The 21,241-nt window shown below is 35.1% G+C and overlaps 2 protein-coding genes across 3 annotated transcripts; one reads left to right on the top strand and one right to left on the bottom strand.

The window, feature by feature from the left end:
- Window positions 1-3,360: 3,360 nt before the first annotated feature.
- LOC103476308 (hepatic and glial cell adhesion molecule-like) lies at window positions 3,361-12,650 on the bottom strand. The gene is made up of 7 exons (XM_008428550.3): window positions 12,453-12,650; window positions 10,468-10,809; window positions 8,464-8,745; window positions 7,199-7,292; window positions 6,908-6,975; window positions 6,765-6,838; window positions 3,361-6,162 (listed from the first exon to the last, which is right to left on the bottom strand). The coding sequence occupies exons 1-7, from the start codon at window positions 12,535-12,537 to the stop codon at window positions 6,013-6,015; spliced, it is 1,095 nt and encodes a 364-aa protein (XP_008426772.2). The 5' UTR covers window positions 12,538-12,650; the 3' UTR covers window positions 3,361-6,012.
- A 935-nt stretch (window positions 12,651-13,585) lies between these two features.
- styxl1 (serine/threonine/tyrosine interacting-like 1) lies at window positions 13,586-20,970 on the top strand. 2 transcript variants are annotated; one of them, XM_008428551.3, is made up of 10 exons: window positions 13,586-13,767; window positions 14,410-14,699; window positions 16,398-16,501; window positions 16,592-16,653; window positions 16,889-16,991; window positions 17,078-17,211; window positions 18,592-18,740; window positions 18,824-18,921; window positions 19,374-19,486; window positions 20,718-20,970. In XM_008428551.3, the coding sequence occupies exons 3-10, from the start codon at window positions 16,399-16,401 to the stop codon at window positions 20,850-20,852; spliced, it is 897 nt and encodes a 298-aa protein (XP_008426773.1). In that variant the 5' UTR covers window positions 13,586-13,767; window positions 14,410-14,699; window position 16,398; the 3' UTR covers window positions 20,853-20,970. The 2 variants fall into 2 exon arrangements, with proteins under 2 accessions (XP_008426773.1, XP_081471749.1); XM_081615623.1 differs by lacking the exons at window positions 13,586-13,767; window positions 14,410-14,699 and having other exon boundaries at window positions 16,248-16,501.
- Window positions 20,971-21,241: the final 271 nt, after the last annotated feature.

Genomic DNA, 21,241 nt, shown 5'->3' with positions numbered 1-21,241 from the left:
CTCATATTTCAAAATAAGACACACTTTGCTGCCTTTATCATAATTTTAGTCGTCAAAACCAGATTTAAATAGTAAATAATGTCGGTGACATCGACAAAAAATGTTAAAATAAGACAGCCACTAAAACTAGCTATCTTGCTAATTATAAAATGTATCTATTTTGACTTTCAAGCGGCACTTTGAGACATAACTATAAAAAAAAGTTTTTTTTCAATATTGTTACCTTTACAGTCAATTATTTTAATTTCAAGAGTTTATTAATAGATAATATGCAGCAAAAACAACAGATTTAACAAATATTTACCAAGCAGCAGCGTGGCAGCTAACCTAGCTTCAGAGAGACAAACTACACTTTAGCTGCTAATTGATTTTGGTGCGTTCAATTCCTACACAGATATTAGATTTTCCGAGTTCCATGTTATAAAAAGTATTAGATAGGAATAATTCCACTTTACTAAGCCCGGCATTTTTTTAAATCATTGCTTATCGTGTTTCAAAATTCAATAAAGGTTCTTCTCAATACACCAGAATTATTTCAGTAGTTTATTTCAAAAAGAGAAACTTAGACGTTGCCTAAATTGATTCAAACACACAGAGACACATATTTCAAGGGTTTATTTGGATGGCTTATTGCCGATAAAAAGCCAAAATTGCGGAGGTTCACAAAGGAAGTCTTCTGTGTAATCTGCCTGAACTTGACGGAGGTCTTCATTTCAACCGGAGAGGATGTTGCGTTGGGGGGGTGTTTAAAGGATGGATGGTAGGATGCTTACAGCGCATGCGCAGATCTTACAGGCCTGCTGTAATCCCCTCTGTCACAAACGACCAGAGGATGCAATATGCTGTAATTAAAGAAATAAAGTATCCGACTAATTACAGTCTTCCACGTGGTTTACCTCCGTCTGTGTGCAACAACCGGGCGCAAATAAAAAATAAAGATGGATGGTAAATCACAGTATATTTTTTTTATTTCTGTAAAAAAAAAAACACAACACAAAAACAATGGCAGTAAGTAAGACATAAAAGCCAAATATAGTGGTGGATCAACTGACCAGGTTACACAGAGTTCCAATTTGAATCTGAAAATATAAATGTTATGTTTCATCTCTACATGAATCCTTTGAATATTATTGTTAAAAGTAAAATTTGAGGCTCAGAAATTAATGTAAAATTTCTCACATTTGAGTTGTTTATAAGGAGTAATCTTAAACCAACATACAAACCAATGCAAACATACATTTCTAGGTGTATCACTACATAAAAAATTGATTTGGCATGTCATTTAACTCTTTTTAAAGACTTTTACTGTGAAACATTTTCAGTTTGTAAGAATTTTCTTCTTAGTGACTTTGGTTGCACCGCAAAATTTCTGGTAGTCTTCAGCTATTTAAGTTGTTCAGTCATTTTTTTTACGAAGTCAAGTTAAGCTTCAGAAGCCCCTTAGATCAGTTCTGAATGTTATACTAATCATAATATGATTGAAAAGTTAATTTATTTATGTAAGTCCATCACCTAGTGAAACACATTATATAAATGAACAAGACAAAGAAACCTAATGAGGATGGCTGTATGGTTAAATGTCTTATAAATTCATAAAATAAAAACCATCTGTAAACATGTTTTCACTTGGCTGTCATGAGCTGTTTTGTGTTGTTTCTTTTTTGTTTTAAAGAAAACTCTACTAACATTGGCTTAGAAATAAGTTTGTAAATGATGCTGATTCTGGTGGGTCTGTTTATTGCCGTATAAAACCTAAAAGTAGACATGTATACGATTTCTAATTGCTAGAAATTGACATTTTGGTGCAAAGTATCTCAAGTGAAAGTATCTCATCTTGAAATGACTGGAGTCAAACCAATAACTGGATATTTTCTACCTTGAAATATTGGAGAGCTGAAACAAGCTGTGAAAATGGCTTCAGGCGCCACCATGTGGTACATCAGGCAAGTCATTTCCACAACTAAATCAGGATTGCTTGTATTATCATATGCCATGCCTCTTAACTTAAATAATTGTGTTTGCATCTCCAGACTGAAAAAAATGACAGCATGTGAAAACGAAGCATGTGAAATCTCTTTTCAGCCACTCATAACTCTGTTTGGCCCTGAAAAGAAACAACTGATGCCTTATTTTGAATGCCAGCAAATATTTCTAGATCAATTCTGTAATAATTTTTGTATATTGCTCCAAATCCTCAAATTGTTTTGTCAATTTAATTAATAATTGTAATTAGAAATTAAATTTCTTTCATAAACCCAAACAGGTTGTGTTGTTATTTGAAAATAGAGATTGTTTTACTTCCACCTTCAGATCTTAGCTTTTTGCTTTTTTCCCAGTAATATTTTATCCTCTTCCTCTGTTGATGCTCATCATTGTGAGACTTCAGTGCGTTTTCTGTAAATCATAAAAACGTTGAGAAACATCAAGAATAAATATATAGTGCAATAATTACCTTTTCAATTATCTATATTACAAGAAACATACCCAAGAAATGCCCCACTCTGTTTTCCAGTCTTATGACTGCCAACAGCTTGATGATTTGCTTCACTTTTTTATTATTTTTTTCAGTCAGCAATACAGAGTTATAACTTAAAAGGCAGAAAAAACCTTGTGCTTTGCAGTATATACCGGTCCTTCTCAAAAAATTAGCATATTTTGATAAAGTTCATTATTTTCCATAATGTAATGATAAAAATTAAACTGTCATATATTTTAGATTCATTGCACACCAACTGAACCCATAAGCCATACAGCTCATGAAAACCCAAAATCCCTGTCTCAAAAAATTAGAATATTTCATCCAACCAATAAAAGAAAAATGTTTTAATACCAAAAAAGTCATGTGCCTGTACATGTGTATTGTTAAGGAAGGTGGGGATAGAAAACAAAACAAAAACACAAAAAAAAGCTGATTAATACATTTGATTCACTTTTTAAAAAATAAATAAATAAAAGAAATAAGAAAAAAACTTAAGTAGATTTAAAAGAGATTCAGTTCATAAAAAGATAGAAATTATACATAATATAATACAAAAATACAATTCTCTTTTAAATTCAGTTTTAATTAACTATGTTTAAAATTCACATTGCCGTCATGTGAAAACATATAAATATTTAATATCAATTTGAACAGTACTGGGAAATTAAATCAATATAAATAAAAAAGTGAAGAGAATACCTTTTAATTTGTTCTATAAAATGTAGTAAAAAAATCTGTTTCTGTCTGTTAAGAAATCAGGACAAGATAAGATTCACTCTAACTTAGACCTTGACCTAGTCTAGGTCAAAACTTTGACCTAGTCAAAGCCCTGATCTCTATCCTTTTGTGTGATATCCTAACTTTTCACAACCATACATTGCTTCACATATTTCAAAAATTTTATTAACATAAAAGACACTACAAAGTTTTGAATTTGCTCATACACAACATGATATGTCACACGTGCTAGAGAAGTGTAAATAATACATGTTTTTATCTTACTGACCATCCTGTGCCTTTATGGAGATGGATGATAGGAATGTTAGAACTTGTCAAATGTAATTCTGAAATCTGCTGAAATGTGTAATTTTAGAGTCGGTGTTCCTGTTGTCTGAGCTTTTTACTGCAGTTTTCCAGGAACTAGTAATAATGAAAACCTGAAGGATACAATCATCGTATCACATTATTACCACTAACTTCAACCTATTTTTGTGCATTTTATGTGATAGAGAAACACAAAGTAGTGCGTAATTTGGACATAAATGAAAGGCGAATAATTAAAAAAAAAACAAAAAAAAACATGAGCATCCAATTAAAGGCACCTTATACATAAACATATGGAGCTGTTATGTTTCTGGACTCAGAGCTTTTTAGAGAACATAAGAGATAAAAACAGCATCATGTAGACCATAGTTTAAAAGCAGTTAGGTTCCAAATCAAGCTTTGAACATCTCCCAGTTTCCCAGCAACTTCTCAGTTGCCAGTACGTTTGTACATCATGTAAGTGAATGTGCACAATTCTCTGCTTTTTCCCACATTTTGAGTTGCTTATGCCATGTTGACCAGAATGAACTCTATGGGTCTCTTGACATTTAAACATGTCAAGAGACCCATATATGACCCTCAACATGGAGAATGCTTGAACAAGTTGTGATAATATGCTAAGTATATTATATTTATTTAGGTTTTCCCGTATTGGGTCAAACTCTGTGCTCATTATTGTTGCCATGTATATTCATTTATTATCCTCTTGTGTTCTGTTCTATGTATTTCGGTTTATCCTCTTGCAGTGTTACTATATCCCCCCCTTTGTTTTTAGTTTAATTTGTGTTAATTATTCACCATTTTAACATTTAATCTGTATATAGCCTCACTGGCTGTATGTTTCTATATCATTTTTACCTTCTTTTATTGTGGTTGTATTTTTGACTCGCACTGATTTAATTTCGTTGTGCATTTATATATTTAACTTTGTACAGCAGGGCTGCACAGTGGCGCAGTTGGTAGAGCTGTTGCCTTGCAGCAAGAAGGTTCTGGGTTCAATTCCCGGCCTGGGGTCTCTCTGCATGGAGTTTGCATGTTCTCCCTGTGCGTGCGTGGGTTTTCTCCGGGTACTCCGGTTTCCTCCCACAGTCCAAAAACATGACTGTCAGGTTAATTGGCCTCTCCAAATTGCCCCTAGGTGTGAGTGTGTGTGTGCATGGTTGTGTGTCCTGTGTGTCTCTGTGTTGCCCTGCGACAGACTGGCGACCTGTCCAGGGTGTACCCCGCCTCTCGCCCGAAACGTTGGCTGGAGATGGGCACCAGCACCCCTCCCGACCCCACTGAGGGAAAAAGGGTGCAAGAAAATGGATGGATGGATGGATGGATGGATGAACTTTGTACAGCACTTTGGTCAATTCAAGGAGCTGTTGGAAGGTTTTATATAAATAAAGTTTATTATTATTTTATTATTATTTTATTATTAATTGGTTAATCTGCCTGTTTTTCTTGTGCAAGTTCTGTAGGTTTATTGTTTTAATGATTAGACTTTCATTGTGCTTACCACAAGTTCCTGCCTGCAACTTTGGTCCTACTTTCAACATTTAAAAACATGGCAGCCACGACTAACACTACATCATGCATCAGCCTTAATCCATGATGACACACAGTGGTGGGTATATTTTTTTCATTGGCTGGGGCAGGAAAGCTGGTCTGAATTGATGGGAAATGTAACTAAATACAAGAAAATCCTGGAAGAAAACCTGTTCGAATCTGCAGAAAACTTGAGGTATAATTTAGATTAGAGCATATTTATGTGTTAAGGGGCCTAATCAAAGCCCACATTCATGGCAAAACTTGTAAGTTGATGTTCACTGTTGCTCCCCATCATATTTGGCAGAACTTGGGACTATTTTTTGAAGAACAATGCAAAAGATATGCAATTTCTTAATATGCCAGAAGTTGTTAGAGACGTACTCCAGATGACCTGCAGCTTTAATTAGTCTACTACATGAGTGCCCAAAGTATGGCCAAATTATTTTATTTGTCCCCAGACTACAAGTCAAGAATGTTCAAAATTTTGCCAACAAAATAGAAAACAACCGATGTCCCCAAAAATTGTGGAAATCATCTCCATTACTTTTAGTAGCACAACAGTCCTAAACCATTTCTGTTCTTTATCTTTAATGATGTACAGATTTCATAAATATTTTGTATTATTGAGCAGGTAAATCTAAAGACATAACAATAAATTTATTGAAATTTGAGGGTTTTGACCGCCTCTGCGAAAAGTTTGAACACCACTGGTCTTTGTGTTGATCTGTTACATAAAATCCCAATAAAACACCCTAAAGTTTTTAACTGCGACACTGCAATATGTAAAAAATCTTCATGAGTGCAAATACATTTGCAAGATGCTGGGTAACAGATCTTTAAAAAAATGCTTACAGTTTTTATTTGAGTTCACAAAGACTCAAAGTTAAAGTTTTGCACAAAGGCAGGCACCAAATGACCTGCTGCTTCATTTTGTATAATGAACAGTTTATGAAGTTTCAGACACACTTTGGGAAGGAGCCGGCTGGAGTTCCACCTGACCGCACCAGGGAGTTTGTGTAGTTGGGGAAAGTTGTGTAGGATGGAGGGCTGTCCAGTTCAGAAGGAGACCCAATGCTGTTGCTGGACGAGTCGTCCATGGAGGGTTCCTACAAAACAAGAGCTTAGTGGTTTATCTGCAGTACTTTAAATAACATCTGGATTTTTAAACACTCTCAGATATGAAAGAAAGCATAATTTCACATTAAAGATCTTTATTTAATTCCCAATTTATTATTTACTAAACAAATTGAGTTGACAAAAATACAAAAATTGTGTCAGGTGGTGACTAACACTGATTTTGAACACATTAGCATCGTCCTTCATTAAACTTTCACAAATCAAATAAAGGTTTCACAAATCTAAAGTAGGTTTTAAATATTCTGCTTTTAGTGAAAATACTATAATTCAGGGGCAATATGGCTAAAAAATGTATCGTTATGCTGACCACAAGTTATCAGTCAAGATAGATAGATAAGCTTTTTGTTTTAAATATCTGAAATATTTCTAAACTGGTGGTGTGGTCTTTTGTGTTTTATCCACAATTTTCACTTCATGCCGTTTTCTATTTTTAAGCAGTTATGAGGAACGGTGGTAAAATCTTAAAATGCAGCAGTGCAAATTAGCTATTTGTTGCTAGGTAACCAACGAGTGAGCGAGTTAAGTTGAAGCCAAAAACTGTAAATAAGCAGAGTGCTGAGAATGGTCATACCTTTTGTTGGAGCACGTAAAGGGAAGTTACTGCTTTTATCCCATTATGTTCTCTCATTTTGGGAAGCACATCATCTGTAAAGGAAAACATGTTACTACACAGACATCAATTTTAGCTGCAGTCTCCAAAAATTTTATTTTTACCTTTCTGTTTAAGCTGTGTATGATGAGATTTACCATAAATCCTGGACTTTCTAGTTTCCTGCCTTGACCTGAGATTAAAAAACAAACACACAAAAAAACATTGGTAAATATGCAGTGGATGTACATTTGCATTAATACAGTTGATGGACTATGGAGCTAAATTGGGGTCAGAAAGTTTATTCAAAATAATAAAAAAAAGAAACTGAAAAAAGGATTTTTTTTTTCCTTTTTAACAAACTTTATGATACCAATTTAGCTCCATAATGGTTAATTAACAGTATTGCAGTTTACTTTTTAGAAGGAGTCCAGCATGCACACACTGTCACCAGCGTGATGAGGATGAAGATTCCTCCAGTGGAAAGCATGATGTAGACGGAGCTTCTTCCTGGTGAGAAACAAGAGCTACTGAATAAATGTTTACATAAGTGAGGCTTGTTTATTTTAATTTCCATTTTAACATCTAACCCGAAATCTGACAGTAAAGCTGCTTTTGTTACGACACATGCTCTGTCTGTGATGTGTAATCCCAAAAAAGGGGGACATTTCTATGCCAACCTCTCCAGTAGAGGGCATCAAAAGCTTATCAAAGCTTTGGTGCTCTGATTCTGGTTTGAAGATATTTGATTCACACTTCCAGTGATTTTCCCTCAGAATGTGTGTAAGTTGTAGTTCTAAGGATTTTTTTTATTGAACAACTGCAAAGCTTTCAGCCCATCTTTATCTCACGTTGGTTTCTTGGGACCATGTTTGTTACTTGCAACAAGATCTTTAATGGTTCTGGTATCAATGATCCATGTTGCAGCCCTCTTCCTATCTCCGTTTTTTCTAGTGAAAAAAGGAGGTGCAATTGCGAGAAAAATTCAGAAATTTTGAGATTAATGTCTGAAATTTTCCAGAAAGACAAGGAAACTTCTGAGCTCCAAAAGTCATAAATTTGGGAGAAGAAACCAAAGAATTTTCAGCTTTTCAACCTCAGAAATTTGCACAAAAACATTTCTAGAATATTTCTGAGATTGATCTCAAACTTTCTGAGTTTATTCTTGCCAGTTTTTTACTTTTGGAGCTCTGAAATGTCCAAGTTTTTCTAGAAAATTGCAGAGATTTATCTCAAAATGTCTTTACTGTCTTTGCTATAGAACATTTTTGGACATTTCGGGCTCAGACATTTAAAAAAAAAAATTCTAGAAAATTTCTAAGATTAATCTCAAAATGTGGGGGAAATTTACTCTTCCTTTCTTTCTGTCTCCAATAGCCCTGATACGCCATCCTCGCATCCCTTTAAGAAACGTTTTTTTTTTTTTTTTTTGCATTTGTATGACTTTTCTGAATCAATTAAAACTCATTTTTGGCAAAATACTTCCTTACCTAATAATTGTGATTTCACAAAGTAAATTTAGAAGAGTTTACTCTGTGACACGCAGTGCCATCAACCTCCAACTACTTCCTGTTTCTGGGTTTGTCACTTGAACCATTTGTGTCCCTCTAAAAAAATCATACTGGCCATGTCAGCATGTCTAGCATACAGGCTTAACTGATAAAAGTATGTTATTACTTACTGTACACGGCCAGTCTGATTTGCAGGCTGGTCATGTTGCCCAGTGGGTTCTCCACGGCGCAGCTGTAGATATCCTCATCAGTCATCAACACTCGACTGATGGTCAGGCACTTCTGATCAGGTGACAACACAAACCGTGTTTCATTGGCCAGGGGTTTCCCACCTTTAAACCACCTGTAAGTGGTTCTGGTCCCGTTTTCATGAGAACAGTTAAGGACAAAGTTTTCGCTGAGCTCCAGGACGGATGAGGCCTCCATGTGGATGTACGGCCTGGATATAGGCTCTGGGTGAGGGTGAGAGCAAGCACCAACATTCATTAATGTAAACATGTGCGGAAATGTAAGCACAAAACTTTGTCAGTATTCTGCTAATGTCGAAAAAACACAATTTCGCAATTAAAGATGTTTCTATTAATTAAGAAACGCAATTAAATTACCATGTGGATGAGTTTGTAAGTCATTAAAAAACATGCAGTGCCATCAACCTCTACCTACCTCCTGTTTTCTTCTTTGTCTTTTCCACCAATAGTAACATCTGGTTGTTCATTATGTGAATCGTGTGATGTGGAAAAAACATTTCCATTGCAGTTTTGTGAAATAAACTAATTTTGATACAAAACTTTATCGAAAAATTAATTAAAATTAATTAAAATTAAAGTTTTCATTAAGCAAATTTATCTTCATAATTAAAATGTATGCATTTATACAGTCAATGGAAACTCTGGATACAAGCTCCAATTGGCTGGACATCTGTTGAATTGGGTCAGTCACTTTAAAGTGGATGAATATTTATGCAGTCACTTATTTTATGATATATATTTTTACTTAATTGTCATTATTTTATAGAAATCAGTTTTACTTCTGATATACAGTGTTCAAATTAAGTTGCTTTGTCAAAAAAGCCAAATTTTGTTGCTTATGACAAAAGGAAAAAATGGTAAAACATCACAGGGGGTGAATACGTTTTTAATGTGCTGAACAATCCTCCTTCCAATTTAGATGAATGCATTACTTTATCTTAAAAATATCAATAAGACACATTAAAGTTTATGCTCCCACTGCTGTGGTTGCCTTTAGGTAATAAATGTAGGTTTAGATATTAACAGATAACTTCCTCATTGAATAATGCGTCTCAAGCAGCTTGTTCTGTCTCTTATGAAACAAACATCTCATTAATGGAGGTCAGTGAACTCCCAGGATTCCCAGCATAGCTTATCCCACCTACAGTAAGACCAGAGTCAAAAACAGAATACCTCCATGGACATTCAGAACATTTAAACATCTCCAGTTGGGATGAAAACTTTAGAAACTGAAGATTTTGTTTCAATGCATTCAGTTTGGGAACTCAGAAAGATTGCAAATTTTAATTAATCCGCAGTGTCATGTTTGAAGAATACTTAGCAGAAGAAAATACATCAGTCTTATGTCCAGAGTAGAGCATAATGGTTCTGGTCCAGCCATGTTTCTCGTTTTTCTCCAAGCAAACATAAATGGCATGGAAATAAATTGGGGTCATGGAGTTTGTTGAAAAGAAGAAAAAAAAACTTGAAAACAAAATTCTTTTTGAAACTGAACAAAAAAAAATTCAGTTCAATTCAAAAATATTTTATTGATCCCAAAAGGAAATTAGCTAACATTAATTCAGCAACTAATATTAACTGTAACTAACATTAATTCAGATTCTTCAGAGTTATTGTGGATAGTGAAGGCTGTTGGCAGGAAATATTTCTTGTAGCAGTTTGTATTATGGAGAATTTTAAGAAGCCTTTGACTGAAGACACTCTATCACCACTGAAAAGAAGTTTTGATACTAAAAAATAGTTCACTAATACTTTTTAGATTCCAGTTTTTTTTTACAGTTTCAAAATATTTCTTAGCTTCAGATCTTTTTTTTCCAGTTTTAATTTCTTTTTTATATTGAACAAATTGTATGGCCCGAATTTAACTCCAAAGTTAGAACATTGAATAAGTGATCAGCAGCTACACGGAGCTGTTTCTGACCCTACCATCCACAGTGAGTGTGATGCTTCCCTCTCCAGTAAAGATGTCGTCTGTGATGGAGATCTCCACGTCGTAAGTCCCATCATCAGATAGTCTGAGGTTATGGAGAAGCAGAGTCCCGTTCTCAAACACCAGAATCCGGTCTTGATACTCAGGCCTCAAGGTCCCAATGATGTCAGTTCCGATGGACTGGACCACGGTGACCGCCTTCTCCCTCTGGAGCTGCCACTTGATAACCGGCAGGTCGAGGCTGAAGCTGCTGTAGCGGACCGACAGGAGGGCCTCCCCCCCGACCGCTCCTCTGATCAGAGCATTAGGGATGGTCATGTTGACGGCTCCCACCTCACCTGCAGAACAGCATGGAGAGTTTCACTGGACATTAGAAACAGTATAGTGGATGATGCTTTTAAATTTAAATTAGAACAAATCACTTATAAACGATATATAGTTGTTATTAACGGGATGTGTCTCAAATTTTGCTGGACAGTAAATAATACCAAAAGTTATTGTGATAAACGATTTTATCGTTAATTTGAGACAATTTTCAAGTAATGTAATGGGAATGACATAATAATGCAAGAACACAATCTCAAAGATCAATAAACTTTAAATTCTAATGAACATTGAAAATAATAAGTCATGCAAATGGAAATCATTGAGCTTGTTTTAATTTGTCATTGATTTATTGCTTAGTGCGACAGGCATAGTTATAGTTGATTTTATTTCTTACTAAAGTGAGAAAGTATCACTTTCATATTTATTTTAGTTCTAGCACCGAAGTACTAACAATGCCTTGGTTGGCACGTGATTTCTATTAAATCCAAATTAATGCACTATTATTCAAAACACAACACATCTGTAAGGGTTTTCAAAACCTAAAACACGGAAAAACATGTAGGGTTTATCCAACAACTGTACAGAATCATACAGTGTCACTCTGGAGCCTCATTGCTATGGTAACAGCTGTTAGACTATGGGATGGGCCCACATGGATCAACAAAAGTTGGCATTGTTTGTTCAAATTTCCCTCTTGGCAGTCCATGAAAAGGGCAATCCAGACACCAGGCTAGGGCTGCAGAAACAGAGCAGCTTAATGACCCACAATAACATAATAACACGTAAACACAGCTGAAAAAATCTGACACTGCCACTTCTGATACGGACTGTGGAGAACAAAACAAGCATTCGGATACAATCCAGCATCTCAACAAATGCTGACATTGTGACGAGGTAAAATAACTCAACAGGGTGTGGTGGAGAAAAAAACTGGACATCTGTTGCTATTTTTATCATGTTCTTAGCGTTTTATAAATGTAAAAATTTAACAGATTTTAAATTTGCAATCTGTTCTCCCTGCATCATAAAACTCTTCCCTGTAGTCGCTGCATAAGGTAAGGCTGTGAAAGTAAACATGCTCTCATGCAACAGAATAAAAATGAGCAACGTAAATATGCATTTAATATTTAAACATTGTTTTTTCAACGTATTATTGTTCTGACACAATAAGTAGTAAATAATCGCACGACAAATTAAAACAAACTCAATAATTTCCATTTGTATGATTTAATGGGTTTTTTTTTCTTGTCTCTCTTTCGACCAACAATTGCATGATAAAAGTCTTCAGTCTTGAGTTTTGGTCTCAATTATACCTTGTTTTGAATGACAGCTCAACAGAGACCTCATAATTAATTTTATTTGTTGTTTCTGTTATATTGTTTATTTATTTTGGATATTTAAAATGTCTACCTGTTCCAGTGTTAAATGTTCATTAGAATTTATCGTTTATTGATCTTTGAGAATGTGTTCTTGCATTATTATGCCGTTACTATTATGTTACTTGAAAATGGTCTCAAAACAACAACATTGTCATTCATCGCAAAAAAAACATCTGGAACAATTTATCATCCGGTCAAATTTGTTATGCTGACAGGCCTAGTAGTTCAGTTGTGCTGCAAATATCCAAGTTATTTATCTTGACAGCGTTTCTTACCTGAGTTTAAGAAGCCAAAAAATATGAGTGAAAAAATGTGGTAGATCTTTTTTCCTTTGGAAGGAGCGTCCTTCTCTGTCTGCATCTTGAGGAAAAAGCTTTGTTTTTCTCACAGACTGTCAGCATGATTTATGGCTCTGGGCAGGACGGAGGACACAGTCACTCATTCAGGCCGGCCTGGAACTGAGTACGTGTTGTTCTCCAAACGCCACTGTATAAGCAGAACAAAAGTGTGTGTGTAAGCGTCAGGGTTCAGTCAGTCTTGTGATAATAAAACAAAACTGCGTTTAATTCATGCAAACTTCGTTATGATCAGAATCAAACTACTTTCACAGCGCAAGCTTCAAATGCTAGCTGATTAAAAAAGAGAGGATTAGCTGTTTTGATACTGACGGACAGGGAGTTACGTTACGTCTATATTATATTTATTAAATGTACAGATCCCTGCCAAAGTGCTAGGTTTTTGTTGACATTAATTCTACTAGCACTAAGGCGCTATATCGACATAGAAGCTAAAGAGTTAAAGCTAAAGCGCTAAATTCAACCATGTCTCAACAAGTGTGTGACAGCTGACCCTACTGTCACACAGACCTGAATAGTAACTGTTTGTTTTGTTCATCCTTAATATTAATTTAGACATTAATTAGTGAATAGTTTAGATTTTTATTTTTGAAAATTATTTTCATTAGCTTGACTTTTTAGTTAACTATTTGAAGTGCACACATTTAGTTAACTTTATTTGTCAGTTCTTTATATTTTTGTTAAAAGCAACAAATTAATTTATTTGTTTTGAGTTACCAGTTTCCTTTGGAGCTGCTGCTGGAGGGTCACAGAACAGCTCCAGCTAATTGACATCCATATATGGCTGGCAAACCTCCTCAGCGGGCCGTTCCATTTGTTTGCCAGGGGACGGGGAAATTTGGTTTTCTTTAATTTAATTTGACCAGTTCTTTAATGTCTCTTCTATTTGGTAGTTTCAGTCTAATGTTTGTTTAATTTAAAGATCTGGTGTTGTATTGATTAGTATTTGTTTAAGTTTTTGTATGTTTAATTACCCCTTGTGTGTCAGCTGTGGTCTGATCAGCCACTATTTAAACTCCCCTCATGTCTTGTTGGTCAGTTTTGTGCTTGAGTTCTTTGTGTTACTACCTGAGTTGGAGTTTGTTATGTTGACCTCAGTTTTTGGGCCCAGTTCTTCATTGTTTAATTATTTTTGAACTTTTTTGTAATAAATTAAGATTATTTTTGGATTCCATTCAGCATCTCTCTGGCTGGTTTATGCAAGAACCCTCACATTACAACACAGTACATTCATGTAAGTGGAGTATTCTTCTGTATGCCTTATTTGTTTATTGTTTTTTGTTGCCATTTACACAGCAAATCTGATCATGATCAAAGGAAACAAAACTTCACCTCCTTCAAAATAAGAGCATGACTATAAACAGCTAAGAATTCTTAAAAGTCAGTAACCAAAACTTCAACTCATATGTTGAATATTATTGAAATGAAGGTTTACAAAGCAGTCAAATTAATTAGCGCTTTAAAGTCTATCTGGAAAAATTGACTTAGCTAAAACACTAAAGAGTTAGACAAAAAAATTAGCTCTGTCCAACAATGTTAAAATAAACAATAAAATGATTTTAAAAGTTTAATTTGATATAGGCTTGGCTTGGGTTGCTTGGTAACAGGCTGGGCTTGGCTGGGGTTGCTAGGTAACGTCATAGTTCCTGTCCAATATGACTTATCAGGAGGTTTCTGAAAAAGCTCCTTTTCCAGACACCAAAAACATTAAATAATTGTCAAAAAACCAGCTGTTTTTTTGTTTTGTTTTTTTAAGCGCTTGAGTTTTTTTAGAAGCAGCTGAAACCTAAATGGAAGAATAAAAATATGAAAACTGTGAATTATGTATGATAGGTCTGAAGCCTAACCTCGAAGCGATGTTTCCTGACTCCTATAGGAACGACCGCGTGTTGCCAGGTCTCCTCCTCCTGTTTTCCCACAGCTTAGGCCTCACTCCCAGCAAACTGTCGATCACACCTGTACCACAGACAGACTTTCACTGCTGGGAAGAGAAAACGCTGCAAATTTCACAGGTGGGATGGGAAATTACCGATGTCATCCAAACTCCCAGTGAGCGCAAAGTCGAAGCTCAGGTTACAAGCCGGACCAGTGGGGCCCAGGAGGGGAGTCCAGCCTGAGCTGCCTCCAGGATAGGAGAAATTTCCTGCAGCAACGACCCAAGAAGAGGTAAAACTTTGTCTTCATGGCTAAACAAAGACTTCTTTTATGAGATCTGCAACAGCGCATTAGGCAGTGTTGAAGTAGGCCTACTCGAGATCGGTTTTGGTCTCGAGACCATTTTTTTGATGGTCTCGGTCTCGTCTCGGATTCGACCGCATTTGGTCTCGGTCTTGTCTCGGTCTCGGGCGCTGAGGACTCGATATTTTATTTTAAAACAGTCAAGACCGCAACTGTGAAATCACTAAATTTACAGCATACTGTCCAGTTTATTTGTTATCATGCTTGTTTTCACTGGATGCAAAACGCACAGATTAAAATCCAAGCAACAACGTGATTTACCAATTAAGTGTTTCTGTTGCTCCATCCTCCCCCCCTTAGAGTTTTTCAGACAATAGTGGAGCACAAATTACTCAAGATTTTTTCGGCACATTAAATAATATCCCCTTCAGTTCTTCTTTATAAGTAGAGACACATTGTTGATGTTACCATTATAAAATAACTTGCAATTAAGTATTGGCAAGGCTCAATATAATTTTCAAACGTGGTGGAGCATTGTTGTTAGCAGCTGCTGTAAAAAAGTTACTTTTAATGTAACTTAGTTACTTTCCAAATCAAGTAGTCAGTAATCTAACTAAGTTACTTTTTCAAGGATTAATCAGTAATCTGAATAAAGTTATTTTTTCAAAGTAAGTATGCCATGCTAGCTGCAGCATAGCAGAGAGCACACAGAAAGGTGAATGACAGGACTAAGCTCCGCCTCCTGGCTCTGATTGGTTGTTTCTAGTTGCCACTGGGAGAAAGCAGGAGCTTGATTTTTCACAGATTATTTGCTCTCTTTCCAAACTGTTACGACATAATGACAGTTTCTCTTTAGCCGTTTTCAAGTTGTTTGTTTTTCATGGCATCTAAACTCCACCTCTACCAGCTGAAGGATGGATTGGCTCTCCGTCTGGGTCTGAATGTCTCTACCTTCTTCTCGTCTCCCTCCTGAAGCAGCTGCATGTTGCTTCTTCGCTGGCTCTGTCTTTTTTTTTTAGAAGCAGTAGAAACTCAAATAAAATACAAAACATGAAAAGATGTGAATTTTGCACGGCAGTACCCCTTTACTGCTTTCAAACCAGCAGCTGGAGGAAACACTGAAGAGAGGCGGAAGGAGAAAACGTGAGATTACAGGCAGAAACAACAGATTGCTCTCAGTTTCTCTCTGATATCATTTTCTACATGCAGACCTGCAGCAGATCAGCGAGTTCCTGTTAGAAGTTTAGACAAATCAAAGTAAACGGGGCTGAAGATCCAGGTGGTCAGGAGTTTTTTAAAACAAACACGAGTTTCTACTGAGAAACAGTTCTGAAAAAAGGCTCTGAAATGTTTGTTGGTGGTACAGAAGATTAAATCATCCCTTATTCATTTATACATTTCTTGCAAAAATTATTCCCTCTTGACTTCATCAGGATTAGACTGTTTAAAGAAAACTAAAATTAGATAAAAGTCGACAAAAAGAATTTATATGAATTCGAGACTTAAGGTTTGCATCATCACCAGCAACCAGTGAGAGGGAATTCCGTGTTGCTTAGTAACAGAAAGTAGTCAAACAGAAAAAAGTGCCCAAGTGAAAACAGCATGCTCACATGTTGATGTTTCTCTGGACTATAACCACGCCCAGCTGCTCTTTGTTCTGATTGGTTCCTGGTTCGTCTTTCCCAGCATGGCGGAGATCATCCTGTGTGAACCTGTGGAGCTCTACAACCTCCTCAACCAGACCCGAACCGTGCCGAGGCTGGCCGAGATCAACTACCTCTGTCTGATTGGTGAGATTTCAGCTGCAGTTGCCTGGGTTTCTGATGGTTTTATTCATTTGTTCCCATTACTTCATTGAAACTTTTATGTTTCTTTTCTAGATGCCCAGGAAACCCACGACTTCTTGACAGGTCATATTATTACAGCCAAACATGTGAAAACGGTATGACATCATGTTTCTGGCTGTCTGTCTGTATTCAAAAATTTAGTTTACAGCAAAAAAAAAAAACATATTTTGTTTAGATTTTTAAATTAGAGAAACATTATTTTGCTGTTCATGTTTTGCACACTTTCTGCAGTAGTATATTTGGATCCTATTGAAAGATATGATTGTTCAATATGAAGAGTTGTCTGTATGACTGATTTTGCCTTTCACTTCATATGATGATAAACTGCAGGCTGGAGATGGTACATTCTACCTGCCGGATGCAGTGCAGCTTGACACCATGCAGAATGTTGTGATCTATGACGCCACCACAAGATCTTTAGAAGAAGAAGCAGGTAATACTGGAGCATCAGTAGCCATGTAACGGTATAACGTCTTCCCACACAGCAGCAGATGTTAATCATCCTCACTATGATTTTAGGTAGGGCCATTGATTGTGCCCAGGAGCTGGGAAAATCTTACTACCGTCCAATTAAAATACTAGCAGGAGGCTACAGGCTGTTCTCAGCTATTTACCCATTTCTAAGGACTCACAAGATTCTTTACAACATCTGGGTAAAACTCACTAAGACAGACTGCTTTATTTTTACACATCAATCATTCAGGAGGAGTCTCAGTATCTGTTTAGTCCAAAGTTCACAAAATAAAATTCAGTGCAGCTAACTGACTTCAAAATCCACTTAAAATCACAAACATTTGAGCTTCGAGTTTAGTTTATATTTTGGTTGCATTGTTCCGGCTTGTGTTTCATTTTTATTTCTGTTGGTGTTACTTTTACCTCATTACTTCAGTTTCTTGCTCTTTCACACCCATTTTCCATCTGCTTTAACTTGTATTATGGAAGACCATAACTGACATAATTAAACATAAAAGTATATAAATGCCCAAATAAATAAATCAATACTCTTAAAACACAAAAAAGAATTATTTCCAAAAGATTACGTGTTTTTGCATACTGTCTTTAAAATATATATTTTTATATTTTTACTTTTATTGAAAGATGCATTAAGTCTAAAGTTGCTGATAAACTGATTGTAGTTGACCATATTTGTTGTGACTGTAGTCTGCATGTAGATTGGAGTTATACCAACCAACCAACAGGCAGAAGCCTTAAGACTCCGCCCCTCTTCATAATGAGGCAGAAATCCAAAAGGTAAAACAAAAAGATGAAACGAAAAAACAAAAACAAAAAAAAACACATGGTAATAAATAAACCTAGGAAAAAATAAGACAAAAAGGTTAAAGAATTAAAATGCATATATACATTTAACTTTAAAGGGAGAATGCAAAACAATAATAGAAAAAATAAAATTTACATATGTTTAAAACTAAAATTTAAAAACTACAGTATGAAGTCAATTAAATTATAAAACATAAGGCAAAAAACAAACTTCTCAGTTTTTAAATTAATTGGTGCATAAGGTGTACTGATTTATTTATTGGACGATTTATGTATTACTGATTTTATTTTAAATTTGTCAGTTTTGATCCTCAATACTTTCTATATTTATATAGGCTATCTATATCTCTTTATCTTAAAAGACTTGCGGTCATAACTGTAATAATGAGTGGTTTTATGTAGATTCAACTCAGAAAGGTCTCGGTGTTTATGCATTCAGACTTACTCTTACTAATTTGATTTAATTTAAATATTTCACTCCATATTATGCACAATTTTGTGTTTATATCTGCTACATAAAATATTTATAAAACACTTTGAAGCCCATGGTTGTAATATGATAAAATGTGAAAAAGCCTAAATGAGTATGAATGATGTACAAGATCTTATTTATAGAATATGCTATCCTCTGCAGAACATATAAACCATCCCTCCACCTTTAGATTTTTCTGTAACTTTTACAAAAAGAAACGATAAGATTTGAGCTGTGTCCAGTCCATCACAGTCAAATAAATATATGTGTGGATTCATCTCAGGAGCTTGAAAACTTGAAGCTTTATCCTTTGGAGATTATACCTGGAGCACTGTATATGGGAGACCTGAAACAAAGCCAGGGCTCCCTGTCGGACCTGAAAATCCGTGCAATCGTCAGCATCTCACATTTCACTCAGAGTGACTTTTCAGAGTAAGACCAGCTCAAACTCGCATACGTTTCAAAATCCTTTGAGTTCTTTTATTTTTTTTGTAAACGTAATTGTTAACTTCCAGGTCTGAAAAAAACGTCCGGAAGATCCTTGACATCCCGCTGGCTGACGAGGGGGAGTCGGATTTATATTCAAAATTCGAAACAATATGCAATTTTATCAGTGAGTATTGGACATGTTTTTGTTTAACAAGTTGAAGTTAAATTGGCATGGATGTTAACACATTAGCATGTAATCTTAAATTATTATGTTAAACATAAATGAGACAAAAAAAAGAGTTAAATTCTTAAACTATGACAGTGCATTAGGGCCGTTGTAGACAGAAAAAGGAGAAAATGTACGCTAAAATATCTCAAAGGCTTTTAGTTTAATCTAAAAGATAGTGTTTCTATAATTTTTTGGAAGTTTCTGAGTTTGAACAGTCAAATTTCAGATTTTGACATTTTTCAGTTGGAAAAGTTGAACATTTGCTAGAAAAAAATCAGACATTTTCTAGGCAAAAATCCTGAAAAATTTCTGAGTTTAAAAAGTCGCAAATTTGCTAGAAAAACAGCTAGAGCAAACTATTATGTATTATTTTTTAAAAATCAAATGGTAACTTCTTTGTTGTTTAGGTTTTCACATTGAGGAAGGATCTCGTGTCCTGGTAGTTTCCAGGGAGGGCACAAGCCGCTGCAGCACTGTGGTACTCGCATTCTTCATATACTACTTCAGATACACACTGGAGGCATGTATGAATTATACGGAACAGTATGAACACAAATAATCAAAGTAAAAAAATGCAATTTTTTATATCCAAGTAACAATTTGGTCAATGGTTTCAACTTAATTTACCATGTGTGAAATATTGTTTTTAATGGAAAAAAAACTATGAAAAGCTGTACTTTTTTTTTTTTGCTTTGTGGTCAAAAATGACTCAACAGGAAGTAAAATATTTTTAGATTTGCTCTTTCTTGTAGAAATGGTAAAATGCCAAAATTATTCATGAGAAAGTTAAAACTTTTGCCTGTTTTCTCATATTCTGATATTTCCATATTAACTACAGATGATCAATTGAAGTACAAGTTCCTTAAAAAAATACCAAAATAGCTCTTTCATCAAGCATTAAATCACAAACTCAACATCAGATACCATCTTCAGCATTATTAGTCATTAATAATGTGGAGCCATTATTGTCTTAGAGTCTTCACGCCATGGATAACACTCTGTACTCCACTCTCCACTGACTCAACTTAAACATTAATGTAAAAGTTATTCAGAGCATGACTGTAAACACATTTTTGTTTATTTTTTGGCATTGAGACATATTGCCAATTCTAAGTGTCACAATGTGTGTCCCGGTGATTTTATAGTCCATAAATGACTGTTATCTATTTTGCGTTTACACGTGTAAAAAAGGAGTTATTTTTACCCAACCTAAGTAAAAATTGCAATTGTTGATTTTTTTTTTACTGGTGAAAAAAATGTAAAACAGCATCTTTGAGGTGTAGAAATGAAATGGTGCCTACTAAACTCCATCCATCCATCCATTTTCTTACACCCTTGTCCCTTAGTGGAGTCGGGAGGGTTGCCTACTAAACTCATGACATACAATTCCATTCATATCTCAGTGTGTAAGTGACATTGTTTCAAGTTAGGTAACTTGAGTTTGTCAACAATTATATGACTGCTAACAACAACATAACTAAAAACATGTGGAATTAGCGTTTTCTTATGTCATATATCAAATAAACTCAATAAATGAATAAATAAAAATAGGGCAACCCCTCAAAACAATATGATTTATCCTCTGGTGGAGAGCACTTATTTTATTAGTGGTGTTTGAAACTATGCTATTTGGACTTTCAAAACAAACATCAAATTATTTTAAAGATTACATTTGTCTTGAATTTTGAAAGACTGCAAAATTCAATTATGCATAATACATTATTTTGTTTTTGTTGATTTGCCATTTGTAGGAAGCCTGGACATACATTATTAAATGTAAACCCACCGTGAGGCCCAACACAGGATTTCTACAGCAGCTGTGTCAGTGGGAGGTTCTCGCCATTGGAAAGAAAGACACTGATTTGTCAAAACCTCCATTTTTATGAATGATAATACATGTCACAGTCAATCTGTCATGTATGTTCTTTTGTTTGACAAATTCTTGGACTTTTATTTTAAAAAGGCAATGTACAAAATGTCCTTAATAAACCCATGTTTGTGGAAGAGTGTGAATTTTATGATGTACTTTTTGTCACCTGGGTGATGCCTGGGGCACCTGGTATCCCAAGTTTGTGACACCTGGGACTCCCAAACCTTTTGTAACCTGGGTCAAAATTGTCAAGCAAAAAGCACTTGAAGGCCAAAAAAAAAAATCTAATAAAAAAAACAACTATTTTATATTTAAATAATAAACATATAGTTAAAATATGGTTAATTCTTTTCATCAAGAAACATGTCATTTTAATTGTTTGATAATTAATCAATCTATTAAATG

The sequence above is a fragment of the Poecilia reticulata genome, chromosome 14, assembly GCF_904066995.2.
Source record: "Poecilia reticulata chromosome 14, P_reticulata-male-v2, whole genome shotgun sequence".
Classification (NCBI taxonomy): Eukaryota; Metazoa; Chordata; class Actinopteri; order Cyprinodontiformes; family Poeciliidae; genus Poecilia; species Poecilia reticulata.
Note: the sequence above shows the minus strand (reverse complement) of the source record. Positions and strands in the feature narration are given on the sequence as shown.

What these genes read in the sequence shown, in the direction of transcription:
- LOC103476308 (XM_008428550.3), bottom strand. Translation starts at nt 12,537, where the DNA reads ATGCAGACAGAGAAGGACGCTCCTTCCAAAGGAAAAAAGATCTACCAC. An exon ending in CATCACACTCACTGTGGATG is followed by an intron (nt 8,746 to 10,467) that starts GTAGGGTCAGAA and finishes ACCCTCACCCAG; the next exon opens with AGCCTATATCCAGGCCGTAC. An exon ending in TGCTGGACTCCTTCTAAAAA is followed by an intron (nt 6,976 to 7,198) that starts GTAAACTGCAAT and finishes TTTTAATCTCAG; the next exon opens with GTCAAGGCAGGAAACTAGAA.
- styxl1 (XM_008428551.3), top strand. Translation starts at nt 16,399, where the DNA reads ATGGCGGAGATCATCCTGTGTGAACCTGTGGAGCTCTACAACCTCCTC. An exon ending in ACTCAGAGTGACTTTTCAGA is followed by an intron (nt 18,741 to 18,823) that starts GTAAGACCAGCT and finishes GTTAACTTCCAG; the next exon opens with GTCTGAAAAAAACGTCCGGA. An exon ending in ACTTCAGATACACACTGGAG is followed by an intron (nt 19,487 to 20,717) that starts GCATGTATGAAT and finishes TGCCATTTGTAG; the next exon opens with GAAGCCTGGACATACATTAT.